Below are 25,517 nucleotides of genomic sequence, written 5' to 3'. Positions count from 1 at the left end.
AAGCAGTTCGCCTTAAGAGTTCTGTCTTTAGAAATAGAACTTAAGGTAGTACTACTATTAACGTAGTATGATGGTCAGAGCGGTGGCCATTTTTATGTGTATCGTTCAATTTGTATAATCCAAATAAGCTGCAAAACTAATGACATTCAGCCTCAGCTGTGCCGTGTTAGTGCTAATTAGCAACTACTGGAATGCTAACATGCTGATGATGAACGTGTTGAACATTATTCCTGCAAAACATTAGCATGTTAGTGTTAATGTTAGCATCCTGACGCTAGCATTTAGCTCAAAAGTACAACCTCACAGACTCGTCTAGATCTAACAAAACAATTTTATTGATTTCACACGGTCTGACAGTGATATATGTATTCTGTATCAGCCTATTCTAGGTCTTTATTAAAGCTAAATGATGATTAAACTGTGGATTTTATCCTGTAATGACAGCAGCCCCGTCAGAAGAAGGCCTGTTATTGGACCTTGGTGTCATAATGTTTTTATTATCTGTGTTTCCTGCAGGTCAGCGGATTCTCCAGTATCAGAGTGATGTCCTGGAGACAGTGGTGTTGGTGAACCCATCAGAGGAGACCGCAGCCTCAGAGGTGAGTCACACCTGGACAACACAGACAAAACCACAGATTCCTGCAGGACATGTTCGGTATTCTTATTTCTGGCCATTATTATTTTGTTTCACCATTCAGCCCCAATGGGAGGTCCATGTCTCTCCTGCTAGTGATCATCGCTCAGTTGATTAACAGGAACACACTCAGTGTGAGACACAGACACTTCTTTGTGTTATAAATAAACCCACTCAGATGCCTCAGATTTGACTGTCAGTGTTAAAAAGTAATAGTCAGTTGTTAGTTTCGCCTTTGACTGCTGGTGAAATTTAAATAACAAAAAAACTCGTAGTTTTCATTATTATTTTTGTCTAGAGTAGTATGACAAACAGCAGCTGATCTTTGAACCTGCTAAAGAAACCCTGATTGTCTGAAAACACACTGAACTGTTTATTTATTCTTAATGCTGCAGCAAATTCAGCTTCTCATTGAGACAATGATTTATCAATTACAAAAATAACGTGCCATTTGTTGGGTGAAATTAAAGGTCCAGTGTGTAGCATCTTGGGGGGTCTATTAGCAGAAATGGAATATAATATTCATAACTATGTTTTCATGAGTCTATAATCACCTGAAACTAAGAATCGCTGTCTTTGTTTGCTTAGAAAGATAATTCTTATCTTCATAGACAGCAGGTCCTCTTCACAGTCTTATAGTCTTCTACAGTAGCCTAGAACAGACAAACCAAACATCGGTTCTAGAGGGACCGTAGTTTTCCAATCACATGTTTTTATGCTCATTTGGCGATATCACATTAGAAAAGCTGTATTTGACATAAACTTCCATTTTCACAGGAAATAACTTGGTTAGATTTAGCAATACACTTGTTTTGGGTTGTTTGTAACGTAGTTAAGTAGGTCGTATTATGACCCAGAAATTCTATGTTACGTAACCTAATTAACTACACTACGCCAATGTGGAAGTGTCTTAAAACCTGCATTCTCTCTAGTGTCCACCAGGGGGCGACTCCTCTGGTTGTATAGAAGTCTATGAGAAAATGACTCTACTTCTCTCTTGATTTATTACCTCAGTAAACATTGTAAACATGAGTTTATGGTCTCAATCTCTAGTTTCAAGTCTTCTTCAATACAGCACGATGTTCATTTAGTAAATTATGGTCCATTTAGAGTCAAACAGACCATAAAGCAGGGGATGCTTTAGGGCGGGACTACAGTGATTGACATGTCACGGGCGCTACCAGAGCCACATACGGCGTCTTTACATCACTCTTCCGCATTTCAGACTTCCGTTCATTGGTGACGATAAAAACACGTTGGCGACGTCTATGAATTTGACGCGTAGGGCCGCTGACCAAGCTGCAATACTTGATTTGGGACTGAGAACGGTTACACACGGATATATGTGAGATGATGTGAGCTTTGTTCCTTTGGGAAGCAGAATATTTACCAATTAAATTGCTTGTTTGTTCACTACAAAAATATTTGTCTCATCTTTCCAGAACAGTAGCCCACATTTGACATTTTAGGTCTTATTTGGATGACTTATGCAAGACTTATTATTACAAAGCATCAATATTCGCAGTTGTTACAGTTGGTTATTCTGTACTCTACCCAGATTCGCTCTCTAATCACCGATTTTGCCGGGAATAAGTTGCTGATACTGAGCGGCCAGAGCTCTGAGCAGGGAGGCGACATCCTACTGCAAGCTGGAGCCTTCACCTGGCAGCACTTCTCCGACATCATCTCCAACCCTCAAGTAAGCAGAGTGTGCTTTTTTTACAGTGTATGGATCAAGCTTACATGGACACATTATTTAGGCTGTTTTTAACTGTTACTGTGTTCCCAGGTAATTGAACACCTGTCGAAGGCCTCTTCAGAGCAGCCATCCAGGCTTACTGTTTCCTGTCAGGGAGACGGGGGCTGGAGCTCCCTTGGCCAAAGCCAGGAGCAGCACTCATTTCAAAATCTTCTGGAATACCGCCTGAATCCCGAACCTCACCTCCCCGACATGGACGGAGTCACGGAGTTCACCGAGTATGTCTCAGAGACGGTTGATGTGCCGTCGTCCTTTGACCTCCTGGAGCCCCCGACCTCTGGAGGTTTTCTGAAGCTGTCCAAACCCTGCTGCTACATCTTCCCTGGAGGCCGAGGAGACTCCGCTCTGTTTGCCGTCAACGGATTCAACATCCTGGTGGATGGAGGGTCTGATCGGAAGTCTTGCTTCTGGAAGCTGGTTCGCCACCTGGACAGGATCGACTCTGTTCTGCTCACCCATATTGGTGCAGACAACCTCCCAGGCATCAATGGGTTGTTCCAGAGGAAGATTGCAGAGCAAGAAGAGGGGCGTAACCAAGGAAGTGGATCCAGCAGCAACGGCGAATGGATGAAGAACCAGATCTCTCCTGAGCTTGGGATTGTGTTTTTCAACGTCCCAGAGAAGCTTCGAATGCCAGAGTCCACGCTGAAAGTGAAGCGCAGCATTGAGGAAGCATCTCTTACCTTGCAGTACCTCAACAAGCTCGGTATCACACCAGAGCCTCTTCACAGGGTAGTCACCAACACTATTGAACCCATTACACTATTCCACAAACTTGGTGTGGGAAAGTTAGACATGTACGTCTTAAACCCTGTAAAGGAGAGCAAAGAGATGCAGTTTCTAATGCAGAAATGGGCTGGGAACAGCAAAGCCAAGACAGGGATTACGATGGCCAATGGAAAAGAAGGAGAAATATCTGTCCCCTATTTGACATCAGTTACCGCTCTTATTGTTTGGCTTCCTCACCGTCCAACAGAAAAGATAGTTAGGGTGCTCTTCCCTGGAAATGCACCGCAGAATAAAATCTTCGAGGGCCTTGAGAAACTGAAACACCTTGACTTCCTGCGATACCCTGTGGCTACTCAAAAAGACATATCATCTGGTGCACCTCCTCCCATTATCAAACAGACAAAAATGAGATCAAGAACTGACAGCAAAGAGAGTCTCAAGTCTTCACCGAAACCCCACCCTAAAACAACAAAGAAAGAAGCCAGTGGACATGACGAAGAGTCCAAGAGTGAAATCACGAAAGAGAATAAAGTGGAAAAGAAGGAAGAGAAGAAACTCAAAAGTCTAAAAGCCACCAAGCAACAGAAGAACAGTGAGGTGGCCCCTGTGGCAGGCAAGACGGAGAAAAAGAAAATATCCAAGGATAAAACTGTCAAGAATGAAAAAGCGTCCAAAATGGATGAAAAGAAAGACAAAGAGAAAAAAGAAATCAAGAAAGAGAAACGTGAAGTAAAGAAAGATGAAAATATAAGAAAAGAAGAGAAAAAGGAAAGTAAAGCCAAGGAGAATAAAAAGAAGGACCCAAGTAAACCGGAGCTGAGAAAAATCACTAAACCTGACCTGAAGCCGCTCACCCCTGAAGTGAGAAAAACTCTGCATAAGGCTAAGACTCAGGCTAAGCCCAAGACTGACAAAAACAAAGCAGTGAAAGAGGAAGCACATGAGAAAAAGCCAGTCCCAAAGAACATCCCAGAGGAGATCGCAGCAGCAGCTTTGGCTGACAGGTCCATTGTTTCCTCCCCAGAGGACCTCACTGAGGACTTTGAGGCTCTGAAACAAGAAGAGCAGTCCAAAGTTAAGACTGAGCCAATCCAGAATGATGTGATGTTTGGGCATTCACTCCATACAGATACTAAAGTCCCGTCTTTAGTTTTCAATGATGAGAAAGTCACATCACCAGCTACTGATACAAAATCGGCTTCGCCCAAATCCCCTGTTGAACAGATAGAAGACAACAAAGACAAAGGCGCTTCGGTACGCATTGCAGCCGCTGAAAAGAAGGAAGTGAGTGATGTCTTTGACAAGAAGTACGAAGAGGAGAAAATGGAGAAATATAACAAATATCCTGCAAAGGACGACATAAGAGACAGATCGAAGAAGAGCGACAGCTCAGAGGAGGAGGGTGATGTCATTGAAAAAGCTGACCTTGAAGGAACGGAAGATGATGAGGTCCTGAAATATAAAACAGAGGAGGCGAAAAGGGAAAAAACTGGAAAGGAGTGGGACACCAAGCCAGCTGACCCAAAACCTCCATCAACCGCAGCCCTGTCAAGTCAAGTAGCAGCCTCCGCCTCAGAGCAGTTCTCCTTCATCCAAGACGAAACCATCCCCGGCTACTCCGAGACTGAGCAGACCATCTCTGATGAGGAGATCCATGAGGAACCAGAAGATAGGATCCCACAGCTGCGCTACGATGTGGGCTCCTATGACATCTCTGTCCCTGACATCCCCGGTACCTTTGACTCCATGCACGGTATAAAAGAGATGAAGTACTCCGCCGTGTCTGACGTCAAACCCAAAGCCTTCATGGGAGGTCACGAGCCTGAACTTGCACCATACCCCGCCATCATTGCCGCTCCTCTTGCAGAGGAGGAGCACATCTCCTCGGCGACCTCCATCACAGAATACGACAAACTGTCGTCCTTTGCCACGTCTGTAGCCGAGGACCAGTCGATAGCCTCTGTGACGGCGCCTCAGACCGAGGAAGCTGGGAAGAACTCTCTCCTGCTGGACCCCATCAACAGTATCCCCTTGCGCGCTGAGGCCGCCCAGGGGAAGGACTATCTCAACTCAGCGGGAACCATTTCACCCACCTCCTCTCTGGAGGACGACAAGTGCTTCAAGTCCCCTTCCTCTGATGAGTACCAGCCCAACATTCCTGAGATGGAAGGTGATGCAAATATCAAATCGGTCCACGAAGAAGAAGACGACGAGGAGGACGAGGACGAGGATCAGACTCCTAATGTCGATATTCCTCTGGGTAAACTCCAAGAGGGCTATGAACATGCAGCCTTCATGATGCTTCAGGAGAAGCAGAAATCTCCTTCTGCCACTTTTTCTCCTCCTCCTCTCTTTTCTACCATGCAGTACTCTCCCACACAGGCTGTCAAAGAAAACCAGTCTCTCTTTAGCTCAGAGGGGTTTAAGACTGATATAAAGCCTATTTCACCACCTCCGTCTTTCTCCCCTGGGTTAGAATTAGAGTCCCACAGGCAGGACAGTGAGGAAAGATGTCTAAGTCCAGATGACAGCACCATGAAACTGGCCTCACCCACACAGTCTGTGCCGACAAGCAGTGGCTACTCTCCGACAGAAGAGAAACCCTTTAGGACAGAAGACAAAGATGAAGCAGCGATAGATTTTAAATCAGCCATCGTCTCAGACAGTTCCGCATTTATCGGTGACAAGACAGCGTCTGACAAGTCCGATGAATCCAGTGAAGACAATGAGGAGGAAGATGACTCTTACACCAAAAAGAATCTACAGCCCACTGTTAAGGCCAAGCTTATGGAGGCAAAAGAGGGGTGCTTCTTGGATGACGACTTCGCCTCTGAGGCAAAATCTTCAAAGATAGAAACAGAAGTCAAGAGCTCCGACAAGACACAGGTGTCTTTCAGCACAGAGATACCGAAACCTCAAGTGATGTACTCAGATGAAGATGAAAAAGATGATGATTTCCATAGTGGGGAAGGGTCCCATAAGCCCTTATCAACAGATCAAAGTAAAGTAGACTTAGAAAAGGAAAGCTCAGAGGAAACAGATGTCGCTTTAAAGGAGCACGAGAAAAGTGTTCATTTCAGTCTCTACAATTTTCCAGAGAAGGCGAGCAAAGAAAAGGCGGTGTATATAAGACAGGACACGCCCTATGTGCATGGCAAAACGTTCTCTTACAGTGACATTTACGGCTCAGTGGACTCAGATTCATATCGTCAGGAGTCTGTAGATAAAGTGGAGAAGAACACTGCAAAAGGTGAAGTGGATTCGCAGAAACCAGAGCCCCTGGCCCCGGTAACAGCCACGGACAAGATGTCAGAGAAGGAGGGATTTACCGTCTCTTATGAAAAAGAGTCCTCCGCCTCACCGTGGCTCGACTCAAAGAGCACTTCTGCTATACCTCCATTTGAAGAGGTCCAAAGAGAGGAGGCATTTAAATACAACACAAGTTGCCGATTCCCTTCAGTGGCTGATAGACCCGAGTCCTCGTCCACTTCTTTGTCACCAGAAAAAGACGATTCCTTTAAAAGCCACACTGACGGCACGAAGCCCCCGAAGTATTCCTCGATGACAGCGTTTGATGATGCTGCCGCAGGCTATGGTGAGAAAGGAGGGTGTTTGGAGGTGGACATGCGAAAACTGACAGCAAGGGATGAGGAGGACTATGATGACGATGTTGTCGATGAAGACTATGAGGACGACAAAGACGAAGATGATGAGGAGGACGACGACGACGACGAGGGTGCGGTTGATTCCGACATGGAGAAAGGCGCCAAAGAGAAGTCCGAGAAGGAAGTAAAAAGTCCAATCAGTGAAATGTTTGGCTCAAAGAGGCCTGAATTTATGGTTTCTATGGCTGGATACGGCTACAACAGCCAGGGGAAGCCGAGCAGCTCTAGCTTGCTCACAAAGACCGAACATGAAGCGAAGATTGACTCTTCATCCTTCAGCGGAAAGCCAACAGATTTAGGAGCTACGGGTTTCTCTGGCTACTCCTCAGGGTTTGAGTGCTCATATGGGAGTGGTGCGAAAGACTCATTTTATTCAAGTCAGACCACAGACAAAGGTAAAGAGGATTTCACTTTGAAATCAACAGAGGACAGTTATTACGAGAATCAAAAAGCTGATGCTGATATTGACAAACAGAAAACACCAGACCTTCTGAGTAAGACATCACTGGACACAAGCTTTCAGTACACGACCACCGCTGCCCCTGGGTACTCTTCCTCTTCGGCCTATAGCTACTCCTCGTCCACCTCGGGCTCCCTCTCCACCAGCCGTCAGTTCGGAGAGGAGCTGGAGACGCCCGCCGAGCCTCTCTTTGAGTACTCCTCCTTTAAAGATGAACAGGTCATGGACTCTTCCTTCTCCGGCTCCGCTGGCGCCAAAGACGACTATCTAGAAGTGTCCGAGAAACAGTTTAAAGCTACAACTGCGGCCGAGTCCACCTCCAGTTTAGCTCGTTTCTCACCCCTCAGCCCATTTCAGGAGGTCAAGTCCTTCCCCTCACTATCGTCCGCTGCCTTTGCAGAGGACAAGAAGGAGCAAAAGACCATATCAGATGGAGTCACGGACAAAGGCCCTCAATCGGACTGCTTCTATAAGCCTGAATGGTCTAAAGGGTCCAAGCTTGACACGGCTGTTGGGTTTGGGGCCTCAGCAGGACCGTTTGCTCAACATTCAGAGATCTCCAAAGACAAAGAGGCGGCCAGTGCCGCCCTGTTCGGTGTTACTTCCTCACCGCGCCCTGACATAGAAGGCAAACATTACTTTGAGGAGACGGACAGCAGCGAGGAAGAGGATGAGGAGGCTTACATGCGTGAGATGACTCGGAGGTCGCCCTCCGGCGGCCTGGCTGGTAGCCTCTCATTTTCTGACAAGCCTGTCGCTCCAGCTGCCAGTGAAAAGACAGCTGGTGCTCTCCCCGATGTTCTCGGCTCCTATATGTCCTCGCCTCTCCAGGCCAACAAGTCTGACACAGTCAACGGCCCCACGGAGGTCGGCGCAAGCACCACCTCGATGCCTGCTGGTGCAGCAGCCAGTGGTGCATCTTCAGGCCAAGCCAAGGTGGAGCCCAGAGAGGCAGCAGCAGCTTACAGGAGCTCTTTTGAGTGGGAGATGTCAAAGTCCCAGATGGGGATGGTGCCCGGAGACTCCCCTCCCCATTACCGTCATGATGATGAGTTCGAAGAGGAGTGCGAGATGGAGCCAGAGCACCCGGCCCGCCCACTGTCTCTCTCTACAACCGATCAGCCATTTCACTCTCCGTTCTACGCCGAGGAGTGCAGCCGAGGAGGGCAGGACGATGAGGATGATGACGACGACAGTGATCAGGATCTTGCTGGTGATGTGCCCATGGGAGCCACCTCCTCATACGGCAGTCGCAGCTCTCCTGGGTATTCCTCCTCCGAGTACAGGCAGCCCAAACAGGACCTCTCGCCATCCTTCATCAACCCGTGCATGCGGAAATTATCCAGCGACGACGACGATGAGGAGCGTGAACGCAGAAGTGATCAATCGCAAGAGGCCGATGGGCACGATCTTTCAGTCAAGAGAAGGGCTCACAAGCAGCCCCATCATCACAGCGGCTCTCTGCACCAAGCCGGCGGTACGTTGCCAGTGCTGGGTCTGGCCACAGAGGACACACCGCCCACCTCAGTCAGCGAGTCTTCAGCCTCTCAGTCAGACTCCGATGTCCCTCCAGGCACCGAGGAGTTCCCCTTGGTCACCGGCGAGGGCAACATGGACTCAGATGAGGATGCAGACTACATGCCCGTTGATAAATTATCCGCCACGGGAGGAGGCAACCATCATTCCTCTGGGAGGACCAACGACCCTCCTCCTGCTCCCCTCGTGGACCCCTACCCTCACCCACCACGCCCGGATGTTTGCATGGTGGATCCCGACTCCCTGGATAACGGCTTAGTTAAGAAGGAGCCAAAAGCCAAGGGCTTAAAGAAGACTTCCGGGAAAACCAAATCAGCGTCTCCGGCCAGGCGCAAGAGGTCTCCCATGCCTGTCAAACAGATGCAGTCTCCTCACAGCGCTTCGCTGAAGAAGAAGGAGGCAGACAAGAGCTCTCGTATGTCTCGTCTGTCGGACGGACAGGGCTCCAAAGACGATGACCTCTCCAGGTCGAGCTACAACCCCGGCAAGACGCTGACGAATGGTGTCAAGAGCAGTTCAGGTGAGAAAATGTTATTCAATTCTACAAAACTAAAATAATTTGCACATAGTTTTTTATTTGATATTATATTGGTTTATTTGGCAGGGACAGTGCACATTACTAAAACATTCCTGTAAATGCGCCAGAGTTAGCCAAGAGGCTATTTTTCATAATATGAGTAGATACATTATTCAGGACACTTTCATACAACATTGCCAAGTACTATCAAGACACGTAACACAGAGGCTCATACAACGACACATGCAAAGCAAGTAAATGAGAGATAATTATGTTAAATAGAAACATGGACGACAGACAAGAGTATGTTGCATTGTTAGACACTAAAAACAGACATGTCGGAAGCACAAAACATAAAAGCATACAGAGTGTAGAAAATATATAAATCAGTCTGACAACAACAAACAACAATAAAAGACATGCATGCATGGTGACAGCTTGGTTTTGTTCTCCCACTCAGGTTCTCAGAAGTCCGGGTCTGCAGGTGCTCCTGGCCTTCCTATTTATGTGGACTTGGCCTACATTCCCAACCACTGCAGTACCAAGAACGTGGACCAAGAGTTTTTCAAACGCGTTCGCTCTGCGTACTATGTGGTCAGCGGGAACGACGCGGCGAGCGGCGAACCCGGCCGAGGAGTCCTCGATGCACTGCTGGACGGCAAAGCTCAGTGGGGATCGAACCTACAGGTAAGAGTTTTGACGCTGAGATTAACGTGTATTCTAGAATGATCCACTTATTTACGTGTGTTTCAGGGTTTAAAATGATCACCTGTCCAGTGGCGATTTTGGTATGAAGATTTTGGTGGGGCCACACAATATTCATACAAGAAAGCTTGATGATGCAATTCAAACATACCATAGATATATCACATCGAACCATTCTCTCACAAGCTCAAGTTAGAGAGGGGAGACACTGCGATAGTCAAACCCAGCCTATGTCTCACCCCTTTCTGCCCCTCAACCCTCTCACCCGGGACATTTCCTGATCTGTTGTCTTGCACGCTCAGGTGACGCTGATCCCGACCCACGACACAGAGGTGACCCGCGACTGGTACCAGCAGACCCACGAGAGGCAGCAGGAGCTCAACATCATGGTCCTGGCCTCCAGCAGCACCGTCGTCATGCAGGACGAGTCTTTCCCCGCCTGCAAGATCGAGTTTTAAAACCCCCCGGTTTCCTCTCGCTCCCCTCCTCAGCGTAGATCTGGATTTGAATTGCTCTTCTCTATAGCCTGATATGATAATCTGCCTCTGCTTTGGGCTCTGAGCTAAAGCAGAAACAGACCTGGATAACCGTCTATGTTTTTCTAGATTTTTATTCATTGATAAGCTTGTCGTGGCTATCACCACTTATATTACAACGGTAGTTTTCTGACAACTATGTCCTCCACTACATTATTATTTCTATATGAGTCTATATGAGTCTTTGTTTATTGAGACAAAATGCCCGTTGAGAAAAATAAGGATAGGAAAAAAACATGAAATGAATGTTTGGTTGCTTGTCTTCAAATTGGCCGAAATCAGAGCACAAGTTTGCGTACTTTAAAGCCGGCAACAAAGTTATTTTCTTCCACTGAATCCCAAACAAATTTGAATACCTTTGCTGATAGATAAATCATCATTACAGGCTAAATGTGACCAGCTTTACTTAACTCTCCTCTATTTTCTGTCTTTCTTCCAAAACAATGACAGTCCCAGTGTTGAACTTTGTGCCTCCTACTGAAATAGTACAATAGAAAATATGTCGTTTACAGTATATTTGCCGTAGCATAGGGAAGACCATATTCAGAAATCTGTCTTGTAGTGAGTTATGATATTTCTACGGTTATTTAAAATCGAAAAATTAATCGTTGCAGTAGGAGTTTCTCGGTGGCTGTTATTTCTTACAGTGGATTCGACGAATACGTTTCTCTCTGTAATTGTTAGTCGTCTTCAATGTATTTTTTCAGTGTATTTCCTGTTAACGTATTGTTGCAGAGGATCTTGAGGAGAACTGAAGGCGGTGATCCAAGTAACAAAATCATCATTCCCGATCTTTGGACTCTACACCGTTTATATATCTTTACATACAGAACAGCACTCAACAAATCGACAAACCTCACATCAGTTGCTGCGTCTCAAAAGATCTTTGTAGAAAACGCTGCGTTGAAGAACGAAGAATGTATTCCACTACGACAATAGGAGCATGTGGCTGCGAGGAGAGGTTTGTGTTTGTGGTTGAGAGGTTAGACTGTCACCCACATGTGCCTTTCTGTCCCGCTGTGCTGGAAGGGAGATGTTTTGAGGCGGTTTGGAAGGTTCTCGGCGAGCTGGTCTCCTCTGTTGTTGTGCGAGTCTTGTCGGTGAGAACGTCAGTGCACAAGAAAAATAAAAAAAATAAAAAAATAGTTGTACATATATTGAGCATAAAAATGGCACTTTTAAACTATTTCAGACGTAGTTTTAGAATTTAAATTTAGCAACATAAAATCAATTACAGCTGTGCTGTTTTCTTCTGGTTACTGTTAAATATCATTTGCAAACATATATTTTGAAGCCACCTCATGTTTTTAGCCATTTCTTTAATTTTAGTGGTTAACCAGTGGACGTTTTCAAGTAAGACTTTTATTATGCGTAGACATGCTTTTAATTTGATATTAATATATATTTTGATAAGTACTTTGAAGAGATTTTAACCAACAAAACAAACCTACACACTGGACCAACACACCTCACCAGGGTTGCTATTTTATGATCCGCAGTAAAAAAAAACAACTCCAGATATTCTTCTGTATGATATTTTACTCGACTGCGATGCATGCGCAACAGATTGCATGTACATAAAAAAAAGATTTAATAATAAAGCAGGAGGGCTGCAGGGAGCCAAGACGACCTCAGCGGCTCCAGTTGATTTGAATGTGAAGATGCAGATTTACCTTTACGTTCTCCGTGGAGGACTTTGATCTCCTGGTGGCCTTGGTACATCCGACTGTCGCGGCCGGCGATGCATCTCGACTCTGTGCAGGGAGGGAAAACTTAAAACCCCAACACAGTTTCGTTCTTCGGATGACCGTTTGACAGAATCCTTACAGACGGCGAAGAGACGACGCTGACGTTGAGCTCCGTTGTTCCTGTTAAGCCACTCTGTGAGCTGCATTCCTATACTGCACCACTGTAAAGGCCAATAACAACTCACATATGAGCAGACCACTCAGAACCCAGACTGCCAGACACTCACGTCAAAACAATTTTATCTAGAGAAGATTTCCTATTATTCACTCTTTTCCAGACGAAGCTTAACACTCACACACACACACACACACACACACACACACACACACACACACACACACACACACACACACACACACACACACACACACACACACACACACACATAACCGCTGCATTTTCGTATTGTGCAAAACAAAATAAAAAAAGAGTTAAAAACTATATCTGTGGCGTTCAGCCGTGAAACAAATCATCATAAGGACTGTTGGTTTTCAGTGAGCCCTGCTTGTACGTGCATGTGTACCTTTTTGAGTTCTCCTGTATTGTAATAGATGAAGAAAAACATGACTTAACATAGAACTGCTATTTTAAAAGATGTATATTTAAGACGCTAAGCTGTGCGGTACTGAGGAGGCACGTGTAACCTGGCTGTGCTGTGCTGTAAAGAAAGCCTCGTGATCGTTTTTGTTTTTATTTTCCTCCTTTCTGCTTCATGGTTCTACTTTGATCTCTTGTTTTTAAGTGCAATATTCTCTTTATCGCTCTTTAAATGCTTACAAAAGGTAAAATAAAAAACAAATTTATTGTTAAAAAGGGAACAAGTGTGGTGAAGACCAATAAAAACATCATTTACTGAAGAAAGAATGTCTCCCTCTTTTCTTTTTGCACCATTACATCACGTAGAATGTTCTCCTTCTGTGAACTGATGAAAGTCTTTTAATACAAAGTGTTTTTTAGCTTGTGACCCTTTGTAGCAAAGCAGTGTGAGTTTAAGGGTCTACAGCCACGCTGACAGCTAATGCTAATGCTAGCATTAAGCAAAAAGCTAATAGTAGTTTTCCATTGGATTCTAGATTATTGCAGAAAATAATCTGTGTCAAAGGTTTATGAATAACACGTTTAATCATACGTCGTTTAGTTCATCAAGATAATCTCTACACATGAACTCCACTTTTATGTTTGAAGTGTAGCATAAAAAGCTAACGGTCACATGACTTCACGTATCCACCACTAAGCTAAAGGACGAGTGTTCTCGTCTAGTCGTCTCATTTACACTATTTTTAAGACACGTAGACGCTTCTAAATTCACCAGAGGTTTTTTTTTTACTGACCTATTTTATATCTGAGAACTAAACGTTAAAATCTTCAAAGGTCATACATAACCCCAAATAAAAATCCCATCTAAAAAATATTTAGTAATTTAAAATGTTAAAAAATCAATAATTTTCTCATAGACTTCTATACAACCAGAGGAGTCGCCCCCTGATGGACACTAGAGAGAATGCAGGTTTAATGCATTCCTTTCATGTAGTTGTAGTTTCATTAATTAATTACACAAAAAATGACAAAAAAAGTAATTTAACTACTTGACTGCAAATATGAATGTCGAACTACCAGCAAGCTACTGCAAAATGTAGTTAAAGCAGCAAATTAACATTTACGCCGGCTCCATTCCATTAAATGGTCGTATCAGTGACTTAGCATGTCCAAGATTAGCATGCTAACATGTGCTCATACAGCTGAGGCTGAAGGGAACGTCTGAGAGTATTGGACAAAATAAAATCTTGACCTGATGATGGCACTAGAGGAAATGTTATTGCAATTCATCCTCAGAGGAACATGAATGTCTGAACTCAATGTCATGGCAATCTATCCAATAGTTGTCATGATATTTCACTCAAAACTGCAAATGTGATCCTTGTGTTTGCGCTAAAGGAAAAGTCAGAGGAGCCCTAAAATCATTAGGATTTATCTTCTGGGGACAATGATTGTGTTCGCAGAATGTATTTCCAGCCCTACATGTAGATGATAAGATATTTCACTGGATGAGTGGAAACTTTGACCCGTTTGCAGTGTGAAGAGGAAAAATCGGCAGATCGCTAAACTCATTGGGATTCATCCTCTGGGAACCATGAATATACCAACTTTCATGGCAATCCAATCCGACAGTTGTACACGATGCTTTTCCTAAAAAGCTTTAAAATGTCAATCTAATAGCAGTGATAGAGGAAGAAGCATCACCAACGTGATTAGGATGTATCCTCCTGGGACTATGAATGTCCCACAGAGAAACAAGACACCAGTGTTCCTTCCTCCACAGTGTGAGGATGATGTAATCCAGTGGAACAGTGAGGGCTTTGTTTTCTGACTCTTTTCAACAGTCTGACAGCGTTTACAGCGTCGAGCCCCCCCAGTATCATTTCAAAATGTTCCATACAAGTACTTTCTTTAAAGACTTTACTTTGAGTGGTCGAAAGTACATTTACTAAAGTACTGGAGGATAAACTTTGAGGTACTTGTTCCACATGCTGCTTCAGTTACAAGTTACTAAATGATATGTGAATCTGGGCTGAATCACGAGCATTTCCTTATTGATAAATCCGATTGATTACGTCATCCGTCCTCCCCTGGCTTCTATTTATTTCCCTACAGTGGCCGTAATATTTCTTAAAAAAGGAAAATAAAATCCATCCTTTAGACTCTTAACTCTTAATTATCAATCTGCCACATTCAAGTGTCATTTGAATCTTGCTCCTTTTAATTAATAACAATTTTTCTACTTTAATTACTTTCTTTACAGAGAAATATTAAATGCAAGGGAGAAGTGGAACAGTTGTGTAACAGCATTGTGGAAAAAGTTAAATTCTACACTTATGTCTGCAGATATTTAAAAGCTTTCAATTGTTAAATGAAATAATATTTAAATCTTTAGCTTCTTTTCTATACAGTTTGTTCTGATCCTTGATTATTTTATATAATTGGTTTGTTTGAGACGACAGAAACTAAAGATACCAAAGCAAACAAGAAAAGACCCACAAATTAAATTTACATTCCAAAAGTTGTATTTTGTAACATTGTTAGAAGTATTACAGAATATTGTGGATGTTTCATATAATGAACTTTCTAAAAACCAACGTATTAAACGTCACACAGAAGAACAGACATGTTTGTGTCGTCGTTAACTAACGAGGTAAAACAGACGCGAAGTGAGACTTCTACTGGATCACTAAACACTCCATCAGATAAAAACCCAAAACCCAAACCCAACGTTTCAGGCTTTTCATAATGTTTCTAATCATTTGAGTGAATTGACCCTTTAAGCACAAAAAACAAACGGTGTGATTATCAGAACAGAGACGGTTTCCCCTCTTCAGTACGTAGTAACATGAAACCCCACGGATTAAACACAGGATTGCACATCTACCTGAATTGCTCCTCAAACATCCACACACACCTGCTACATAACTGCTCGCCACAATAAAAGCACATTTAACGTGAAATGCTCCTCCGGTTTGTTCAGCGATAAAATGAGAAATTAGCTTTCAGGTTTTCCCACATCACGAGGTGAATCTCCAAAAAATATACAATAATATGGTACAATTAAATATCTGATGTTAGTATCAAAAATACCAGACTTTTAAGTTTTGTTTTTAAAGATGCAATTTCAAAATAAATATTTTCTTTTCTCCATCAACTCTTACTGATTATAATGAATCTTCAATGAGGCTTACGGGCGTAGGCAGTACGTGCACACTCAGTCTGACCTGGGGATTTAACACTAATTGTGTTGCACTGGCAGTAATAAAGATTCAGCTTTTGTTTTGAAATCACAGACGCAGGAACTTAAAACCACGAAGCGCCACAGACGCTCAGCGCGGGAACGAAAACGCTGGCGTACGTCGAAGAGCCACAGGTTGTACATTTACAGTCTATAAGTCAGCGCTTCCTGTAACAAACTAAGAAACACTCGGTTGCCCTTCACTGCTGCAGCTTTCTAAAGGAAACAGCTGAAGGTAACAACGATGCTCCATCCAGTTCTAAGCTCCATTATTCAACATCTTTGTGGCCACAATGAATCAATTAAACACATCAAATGTGACAACCGCCGTTGTCTCTACCTGCCCAGAACAACATGGCCGACTGACACCGACCACGTTCACAAGCTCAAACATTCGATTTTTGACCTTATTCAGCTGGTTTCACTTCGGCTACGTTACCGAACATTTATCAATTAACTTAACAACCAAAGTTACTTTACACATTGTTTTTTCAATGTGTACGCAGGCAGTCAGCCTGGAAGCAGACGGCTTCCTGTGAGATAAAGTATCGTGGGAGTAAAAACTAAATGTAATCAAAGTTACTGTACTTTTACTGTACTGTTAACAAGTCTTAAAAGACCCACAATGAACTGTGTAAGTGGACTACTTGATTATTATTAACCAGCGTTTGTTTAGGAATGATTCTGTCCCAAACCTTTTGATCCATATCAGCGTCTGATCACTATAAGGGAGTTCACACTGTGGAGTGTTTCTGTGCACGTGAACGGTGTCGGCGAACATCTAGCAGCTAAAATGATGTTCTTCTCTCAGGAGCTGATGGAGAGCAAACCAGAGCTAAACACAGAGAGAACGTGGACACAAACACAACTCCCAACAGGATGATAACATTATTAAATCTGCTGGATGTGTAACACCTCAACAGCTTGGTGGGTGTTTCTGCCCCCTAGTGGCCAAAAACAAATGGATTAACGCAGCTTTAAGAAAAGGGCAACAAAGCAACAGTAACAGATCAAGTGGCTCCCTACATCTTTACAGACAGATGACCTTAACCAGTGGGCCTTTATTTAAAAGGCAATGAACAGCATGTATGGTGTTGAACACAGATCTGAGTTTGTTTAGTCTCCGCCCCTCTACGGCTCTGCTGCGTTAGCCGCCGCCGCCGCCTCTAGCGGTGTCTCAGTGAGCGGGAGGCTCTCCGGGCCGTCCATCCACAGCTCCATCGACTCCAGAGTGTCAAAGAACTCGTCGGCTCCCTCGGGAGACTGCGGCGTCTGGGAGCTGGAGCCGGCCTCGCTGCTGCTCTCTCTGAGTTCCAGCAGCACGGGCAGCGAGCCGGGGAGGCAGTAACCCTCCATCCGAGCCAGAGGGAGCTCCGCCAACGCAGAGCACGGCGGCCTCGGGCCAGCGTCTGAGGAGGCGTCGCCGTCTGCGAACGCCACCTCAGGCCCTTCCTGCGTGCGTTCGGCATCATCGGGCCGTTGACTGGCAACAGCGCAGAGCTTGAAGTCGTCCTCTAGCGAGGTACATGGAGTCGGAGGGACTTCGGCGGAGCAAGTCAGGTCGAGGCCCGGCGCCGGCTGAGCGGAGACGTTTTGAGAGGAGTGAGTCTCCTCGCTGCTCTGAGGGGTGAGGGAGATCTTATCGCTGAAGCTGAAGCGTGGCGAGGTGTCCACGGTGGTGGGGGAGGACGGCCCGGCGCTGGACACCGTGCTGGATGGGCCGCTGCTGTCTGCAGGACGACAACATGAACACACATTAAAGGCATGAGAGCGAGTACAGACTGGTAATGGTGGTGGTGTCACGGGCCACGGATTAATCACACAGTTTAACGTTTACCATCACTGTGTAAATAAAGTTCTACTGACGATCGTTATTGGACGATACATCAGCACCGCTAACAGCTAACGAATGGAGGTTACACTGATGCCTTCAGGCTCTGTTCAGTGAAAATGAGTATTAAGAGAAGGTAAATTATAACGGTACCATGATATGTCAAATCTTAGTGAGGAAAAAGGAGATGCTGCAATACTCACACCAAGGAGGTCTGTCAGAGCAAGATCTGAGAGTGATGGAGGAGGAGAGGACTCTCTGAGGGAGGTACGAGTCCACCGACGGCTGGTTGTGTGTGTCAAACATGGCCGACAGAGCTGCAGGGAGACAGTGAAGGACCCACAGAGTCAAAGTGATGATCGTCATGAGTCACACTGTAAACAACAACGACTCTGCGACGGGTCTTCTAACCTCTGGTGGTCCTCGTGTGCGGATCCCCCGCGCTGTCACACACGCCGGTGAGGAACTCGTTGACCTGTTTCAGCGACAGCGAGTTGTGCAGCGTCTCCAGAGGATAGATGGAGGGCACCATGGAGCAGCCTTCGAAGCCTGCGGGGCACAGGAGAGACACGACGCCCGCGGAGGGCGAACATCAGGCCTCGGTTAGACCGGGGGAGGCAGAACTGCTCCGGTGACACCCAAACACACCACACCTCAGCGCTGTGCTCTGACGTCCTGCTCCCTAACCACCGCTAACAAACTCCTGCCAGCCGCTACGGTTCATTTCCACGCAGGCAAGTTGCAAAACAAAAAAACAAATACAAAAAAAAACACCATGCTGGACGCCAAGACACCATATCAAACGGCAACAAGTCTACGCATCCTCTAAACGTCTCGCTGCATTTGCAAAAAGCAAGCAGGTCTATAACATGACGCCTGTGTGTGTGTGTGTGTGTGTGTGTGTGTGCGTGGTCCCCGACACACAGAAGCTCTAACGGCAGCACACGGTGGCTCAAACGTGTCCAGACTGCAGCTCAGGTCCACCACGTGTTATCCACAGCAGTTCATCCGCCGTTAGTTCACAACCAATCACAAAGCGTAACAAAAAACCACCACAGCTCGCCTCGATCCACTAAAAGACCCCAGAGGAGGTTTTCTCTGTGTGTCGTGTTCAGCTAACAAGCAGGAACCACATGCTGGTTAATGTGAGGAAGGACTCCGGAGACGTGACTGTGATGTGTGGATGAAACACAGCGGTGTCTGTACCTTCATGGAAACATGGAGGCTCAGGCTAGTGATGACACATTATCTGCTTAGAGCTGGAAGTATAAATAAAAAATGAAATAAAATCTTTAATCTTGAACCGAGACAGCGTGAAGTCAAGATGAGGCTGCGTCACCTAAATGTGGAAATATTCACAAAGCATGGAACCAACTTCCGATATGACGCCACGTGCAATATGTTGATTAATAAACAGGTCTGTGGAGGAACGAGCTGATAATGTTTCTACTTAACTTCTACTGTATATTGGTACAAATAGGTGTTAGTTTGAGTTTCTACAAAACCTGGTATTCATCAGTTTAATGTTGTGAGCACAGTGTACTGATTTAGATCAGCAGAAATCTGATCAAAGAATAAGCAAACGAGACGAAGAATATGACAATATGACATGTAATAAGCGTTAGTTAATAGGTAATAAGGTCCTTAGCGTGTCATAGCATCATAAACAGTGTTAGATCATTATTAATGTTAGATTATAAGACATTAATAAGCATTCATATGAAACTTGTTACCAGTTTGTAGTTGTAATGCTATTATAAACAATGGTAATAAACTCATAAGGCTTTAATTAACATTCTTTAAACTGTGTACAAACAAGTTTCTTGCTTTTAAATGTCTGATAATCCAACAATAAAGTTATTAATAATAGTCTTAACACACACACTAGTAATACTCATCTTATAAGGACTTCTAAGGGCCTTGTTCACTATTAACTAGAGCTTATTACGATGACCTTAATATAAAGAACTACCGTTTGATGCCGTCTGCTTACACATTTCAGTCTGATGTCCAGCTGTGCCAGATGTTGTCCTCGTGATCACCGCAGTGCGTCCACACATGAGTGGGTGAACACTCACATTTTATTATTGCTTGTTTGTTGTCTGACGTTTGATCAAACTAATCATCGCGTCTGTCGCTGCTGTGATTACATTTCCTGCCAACACAAATTAAATGTCATCTTTCATTTTATCTCGGCGACCTCGATCCGACACCGACTGGAGCGACAAATGGAAACGACGCCCGTCGCCGTTTTCACTGCAGAATGACGACAGTGATGAAGTTTCTCTCGTCTTGGTGTTTTATTTAGATTTACTTCTGGTGAAGTCACAACACGTGAGCCGGTGTGCTGGAGTTTGGTAACATAGTTTGGGGAGAACACAGAAAGGAGGGAAAGTCTAAAATTTGAATGTTGGACTCTTTCAAAAGTGATATTTGAATGCATGCAGTTTATGGTTCTTTTCCTGTCTTGTTGCATGTAAATTCCGAGAAGAATTAATGATATTTTGTATGGTTAAGGAATCCTTCAAAAACAAACAAAAACAACGTAGGGGTAAAGATAGACACCGCTGCAGAGGGGAAAGATAGTGGTCGCAAAAAATGGCCCAAAACAGCTCACAGCACTCCAGCTTGCAATCTGCATAACCACAGAAACAGGCAAGCATGCAGGAACATCAAGAGGCAAAGCATGAGAGTCAACCACAGTACGAGCACAGGCCCAACTGAACCGTGAGCAGTGGTTGAACAGGGTGTGGGGGGGGAGGGGGGGGGCCAGGGGCTAACCGTGGAGGTACTCTAGGGGGTCTTGGCCGGAGATGAGCCAGTTTCGGAAGAGGCGGAGGTGGTAGGAGCACTGGTGGAGGTGGTGGGCCAGCGCCCCGTCCAGGCTGAGGTCAGCGGGGAAATGCCTCAACAACTGGGCCACACTGGGCTCCTCCAGGGGCTCTGAGGAAGAAGAGGGAGAGCGAGGAGGAGGAGGAGGAGCAGTACAAGAGACATGAAACGATAGGAGATAAGCGAGGAAGAGAGGGAAGGACTGAAGTACATTACAAGATGAGAGGGGAAATAAAGAGATAAGTGTAGCGTGTGTGTGCGTGAAGGAGGCAGCCAGCAGCTCATCATGGCCGCCAAGCGGCAGCACATCGGAAGAAGAAGAAGCAGAAAACCACTTCAACAGAAACTTCTCCGCGCGGCAAACAAAGCATCCAGCAAGAAAACAAACCACATCGTGTTGCTCCTCCGCAGTACCTCCATTTATTTAAACTTTTTAAAAAACTAACAAGCCAATGAATGAGAATCCACGAGAGGAGCAAGAGCGACACGAGACGTTCACAGGAAGCCCAAAAGAAGTGACGGCAGCCTCGGAGCCACGTCTCCAGACAAACACTGCGGGAGCTCTTTATTTGCGCGTGCAGGTGAATCTCGCGTCCACAACAACAAACAATTTGACGCCATCTTTTTTTAACACGAAGCTGCAGCTGGACGTTTGGAGCCAACACACAAACTGCGTCGTACCTTTAGCAGCGCACCAGACCGGTGGAGCCGCTGCTGTGTCGTCTTGTGTTCCTGTGGTGAATAATATACGTGCGAGAACAGCACACTAACATATAGCGTGTGGGTGTTTCACTCAATGTCCCTGCGTGGTGTGTTCTTAACAGGAAGTGTGGCGTTTTAAAAAAATCGGACTGTCGCGTTCACACGGCTCTGGTTGACGAGTCGACCCTCGCAGAATCTCTCCACTCGTGGATGAACATTTCTGCCAAACAAACCCGTTAAACGACAGAAAACACGGCTATTCAACCCAAAAGCAGAGATAAGAGAAGATTCACAAAATCCAGACCGACCAAACCTATTTACACCAGCAGGTTGTTTTTATCCAGATAAAGCGGAGAGAAGAGTAGCTCGTTAGTTCACAACGTTAATATCTTAATGTCGGAGCTTCCCGTCTGTCTCACCGATAAAATGTTCTCAAGAAATTATTCAAAAATCAAAAGCAAAGTGGAGACATTGTGGTAATCATTTAGGGCCGTACCGGATAGTTCCACGCTTCCTTCATCACGTGGACATTACAATTTCATTTGGGTTGAACGCCGTCTTCCTGCACAGGTGCACATAAAGATCATTATTATTATATTACATGTATTATACTGTTTGTAGCATAAAGACCCCAAACGCACTTAAAGCCATAAGTGATGCTCTGCAGGCGTCACATGTTAACACCACAGAACCAGCAGTGTTTCAGGTACAGAAAGCTCTTCATCCAACACTGATGTATACGACAGACACCGCTCAACACCTCATCACCTCATCTTTTTAAATTAATACCAATGAGACACAAACCATCCATCGAGTAACGCCATTTACGTTATGTCGTGACAGCTGACGTTGTGGCCAGTGAAAGCGACAGTAGTAGTTTTATTAATATTTAATAAGTTTCTTTGATAAGGTCTCAGACGCTTTTAGTGCATTTGGGCTTTTATCAGATTCCAGTTGTGACTGCGTGGGATTGTTTCCAAACATTTCCAATAACTCCAGAGCTTTGTTAGGTCGAAAAGTCAACATTTAAAAACTAACAAGATTTTATCTCACGAAATATTCAGCTTCCAAGCCTCGGACACACCAGACGACCACATGTGAGCACTGAAACCACAGAGCTTTATGTGTGCTTATGGATCAAAACAAAACTGACCCGATGTCTCTTTCAGAACACAAGAGCAATGCTTCAACCCGTCCTCTGTTTACGCTCAATAAGAGCTGATCCTGGTTCAGTCAGCTGGGATTGAACCCTTCAATCAGCCACAGGTTAATCAACGAGAGTCAGAGGAAGAGTTAAACATTCACGTCCAACAATGAGCTCACATCCTCAGCAGCCATGGAGTGACCTTTATGTAAATACCGTGTACTCATGCACACACATTAAAAATAAATAACTGACTTATTGGATAATGATCAGTTTACAAACCGTATACAGGATGTTAAGCAGGGTTCCCACCCTTGACTCAGGACACATCTCCATCATAAGGCTCTCTGCTTTGTAAAACATGAAGATAGCGAATGAAGCGTTTATAAGTTAATAAAAAGAAAATAAATGATGACTGGCTGCTTTAAAAAAGGTCCAACAACAGGCCGGCAGGGTTCACACGTTATGCATGTGTGACTGACTTCTTGTAGATCACAGGATGGCGTATTAGGTACAAAGAACACAATTACAGAGCTGGAGGGAGGGTACGATTCTGAGAGAACACTAATATTCTCTGAGGTTAAAGTAGAAGAACATCGCTCCACTGTGTGAGGTTACATCGACCTCATCGCACCTCAGACGCCCCCGTTAAACACCGAGGGGACGTGAGCCGCAGAGTGCAAAATATATTAATCATACTAGTATTTATTAATGTTCACGAAAGAACACGGACAAAAACGTGTATACGGATCTTTCAGAGGCCAACCTTACCACAGGAACACTACTTTAGGCAAAAGTCAGGTTTGCACTCGGCAGCTCACGTTCTTCTTGTGAGTTTAATCTCAGAGAACTTGTTTTTTCGCAAATTCATGAATCTTTTCCTCCTAAATTTGAGAGTTTTATTCTTGTAGATTTACCACTTTCATCCCCCTCGCGGCACTGTAAAGATCTTCTCTTTGCTTGACTTAGAACAGCTCTAACACGCCGCCGTGCAGAGAGAGCTACTGTGCAGTTTGTCTTCTGTGGCTCCGGAGGATCATCTCTGCCTTCAGACTCACTTTTGACAGAAAGCCTGAAAGGAAGAGTCTGATCCACCGGTTTAGGACCTCGACCAACACTTGGGACTAAACGTCAGGATAGCTCGGCTTCTGCTGCTTCAACCTCCTTTGTCTCTTGCACGTCACCAAACTTTATGGAATTGTGACAGTAAACGCTGAAATTCAGAAATTCTTTCGACTGGCCCCGTGACAAAACAGTTTGCTGACATCAGTTATGACTTGAAACAGAAACAACAAACCAAAGCATGCTGGTCTAATAATAAAGTTATTCTAAAAGTGTGCACCTTGGAAGGAGGTACGGTTGTGCCAGAAATCACTCTGCAAAAATACACAAAGCCAGAATAAACGAGTCCATTACTGAGCCAACTGTCCTCCAGCCGGACCAGATCAGGGACTCATTCCAGACCGTGTCCTGCCTCTCTACTATATGTATATTATATTTATGTCCGCCATCAAATGACTTGTTGTGCAACTCTACAGCTGGCAGCGATGATGCAAAATGAGGATGATTAGTAAGTGTCCCAAATCTTGAGTAAGTGATTTAGCGTGTTGAGGAAGTGGTTTCCTGTAAACAGCGGTGGGAGACAAAGTGAAATGAAGTCGGACTCAGATTTACACTCGTCTGTTTTCTGAGTCTGTGATCTAAACCGAACACTACATGAAACTTCTAAGTGGCTCCAGGAGAAGTAGGCTTTGCAGTGAGTGTGAAATGCTGACTGTGGGTTAACTGGAACAAGATGCGAGAAGAAGTTTCCTTTAACCGACTAAAGGTAGTTTAGGATGATTCAGTTGATCAGAACGGTCTTTTGTTCATCATCGGCCTTCACACACCGGGGGATGCGACTCATTAACCACCCGAAAAATGCAAAAAAAACTCACCTGCGAATATTTCGCATCAAAACTATTTATGCCGGTAAATTTGGAACAGACCTTCTCAATAAAAGGTTTGAATGGATTTGCGCAGCCAGAGAACCAACTACCAGGATCCTGTTGTCTGATTTGAGCTTTTATTGTGAAATGTAAGAACAGAGAGAGCGGGTCTGGTCAGGAAGGAGAAATAGAGTTTGAAAAGACATATTAAAATGCAAAATAATCGCACGAAAAATGCGCTCCCGGTGTATAAAGGCCTTCTGAAGAGAATACGTGTATTTATGTATTCACAGGTATAAGTAGTGTGAAGATGTCTTTATTTCCGGCTACACTTCTACGAGGCCTTTGCAAACATTTGCTGACATTCCCCGTCTCCTAATGTCTTAATCGTTCACTGGGTGAAATGACCAGTGGGAACCCTGGTGAGAGAGAGAATGTCAGGGAGTGTTAGAAAAGGAACAGTCCAAAAGCATATGAACAAAATCATTGGAAAAAAGAATAACGGAAACCTGGAATGCTGGAGGGCCATGTGGAGAAAAAAATGAAAAAATAACCCAAAGGTCAAGAAACAAGTTTGAAGACATGCAAGACAAAAGGGAGGTGGAGTGGAAAAGTACTTGAAAGAAGCAGACGTACCATTAGTCGGATACTTTGCAAACGACACAGAAAATCGTTTTACTGCCGGCATAGACAACAACTCTGAGGAAATAAAAAAAAAATAAATAAAAAAACACGAGTGTTACTCGAGGCCACAGCAACTTGAATAAATCATGTTTTAAATCATGTCCCTATTCTTCTCTAACATGGATCAACCAGCAGAACAGAAGAGTCTGTTAGTGAGGAACACCTGACTTCATGTTACTTGGGAGGAACATCTCTGTGGTGACGGAGTGAGATGAAATGTTGTAACTTAGGAGGTGATGAGAGGTCACACCAACAGCTAGAAGAACCAGTGACTGTAAAGCTGCTTCAGATCTAACAAGATGATCCACAATCCCACTTAAATGCAGTT

General features: G+C 44.6%; 2 protein-coding genes and 1 long non-coding RNA gene across 17 annotated transcripts in view; 2 read left to right on the top strand and 1 right to left on the bottom strand.

The window, feature by feature from the left end:
• Positions 1-10,463, top strand: part of map1aa (microtubule-associated protein 1Aa) — a 37,972-nt gene extending 27,509 nt beyond the window's left edge. The window contains exons 3-7 of the mRNA XM_076078698.1: positions 517-599; positions 2,193-2,333; positions 2,424-9,303; positions 9,761-9,987; positions 10,308-10,463. Of these exons, the coding sequence (XP_075934813.1) occupies positions 517-599; positions 2,193-2,333; positions 2,424-9,303; positions 9,761-9,987; positions 10,308-10,463 (7,487 nt within the window). The remainder of the gene's footprint in view (positions 1-516; positions 600-2,192; positions 2,334-2,423; positions 9,304-9,760; positions 9,988-10,307) is intronic.
• Positions 10,464-15,334: 4,871 nt separating this feature from the next.
• The window catches only part of ppip5k1a (diphosphoinositol pentakisphosphate kinase 1a), a 32,669-nt gene continuing 22,486 nt past the window's right edge, over positions 15,335-25,517 (bottom strand). For 5 of the 13 annotated variants that reach the window (XM_076078809.1, XM_076078811.1, XM_076078812.1 and 2 more), the window contains 4 exons: positions 20,681-20,842; positions 18,311-18,448; positions 18,103-18,216; positions 15,335-17,798 (listed from right to left, as the gene is read on the bottom strand). In XM_076078809.1, coding sequence (XP_075934924.1) covers positions 17,200-17,798; positions 18,103-18,216; positions 18,311-18,448; positions 20,681-20,842 — 1,013 coding nt within the window. In that variant the 3' untranslated portion in view covers positions 15,335-17,199. The other 8 variants (XM_076078815.1, XM_076078819.1, XM_076078817.1 and 5 more) reach the window with 4 other exon arrangements.
• LOC142934293 (uncharacterized) overlaps positions 21,018-25,517 on the top strand; it is a 16,262-nt gene continuing 11,762 nt past the window's right edge. The window contains exon 1 of one of the 3 annotated variants that reach the window (XR_012947708.1): positions 21,018-21,468. This is a non-coding gene — a long non-coding RNA (uncharacterized LOC142934293). Of the gene's footprint in view, positions 21,482-25,517 lie in introns of all 3 variants that reach the window. The other 2 variants (XR_012947707.1, XR_012947709.1) reach the window with 2 other exon arrangements.

This window comes from Anarhichas minor, unplaced genomic scaffold (assembly GCF_050575085.1).
Source record: "Anarhichas minor isolate MPS153535 unplaced genomic scaffold, ASM5057508v1 ptg000067l, whole genome shotgun sequence".
In the NCBI taxonomy this organism is placed as follows: domain Eukaryota; kingdom Metazoa; phylum Chordata; class Actinopteri; order Perciformes; family Anarhichadidae; genus Anarhichas; species Anarhichas minor.
This window is presented reverse-complemented; position numbering and strand designations above follow the sequence as displayed.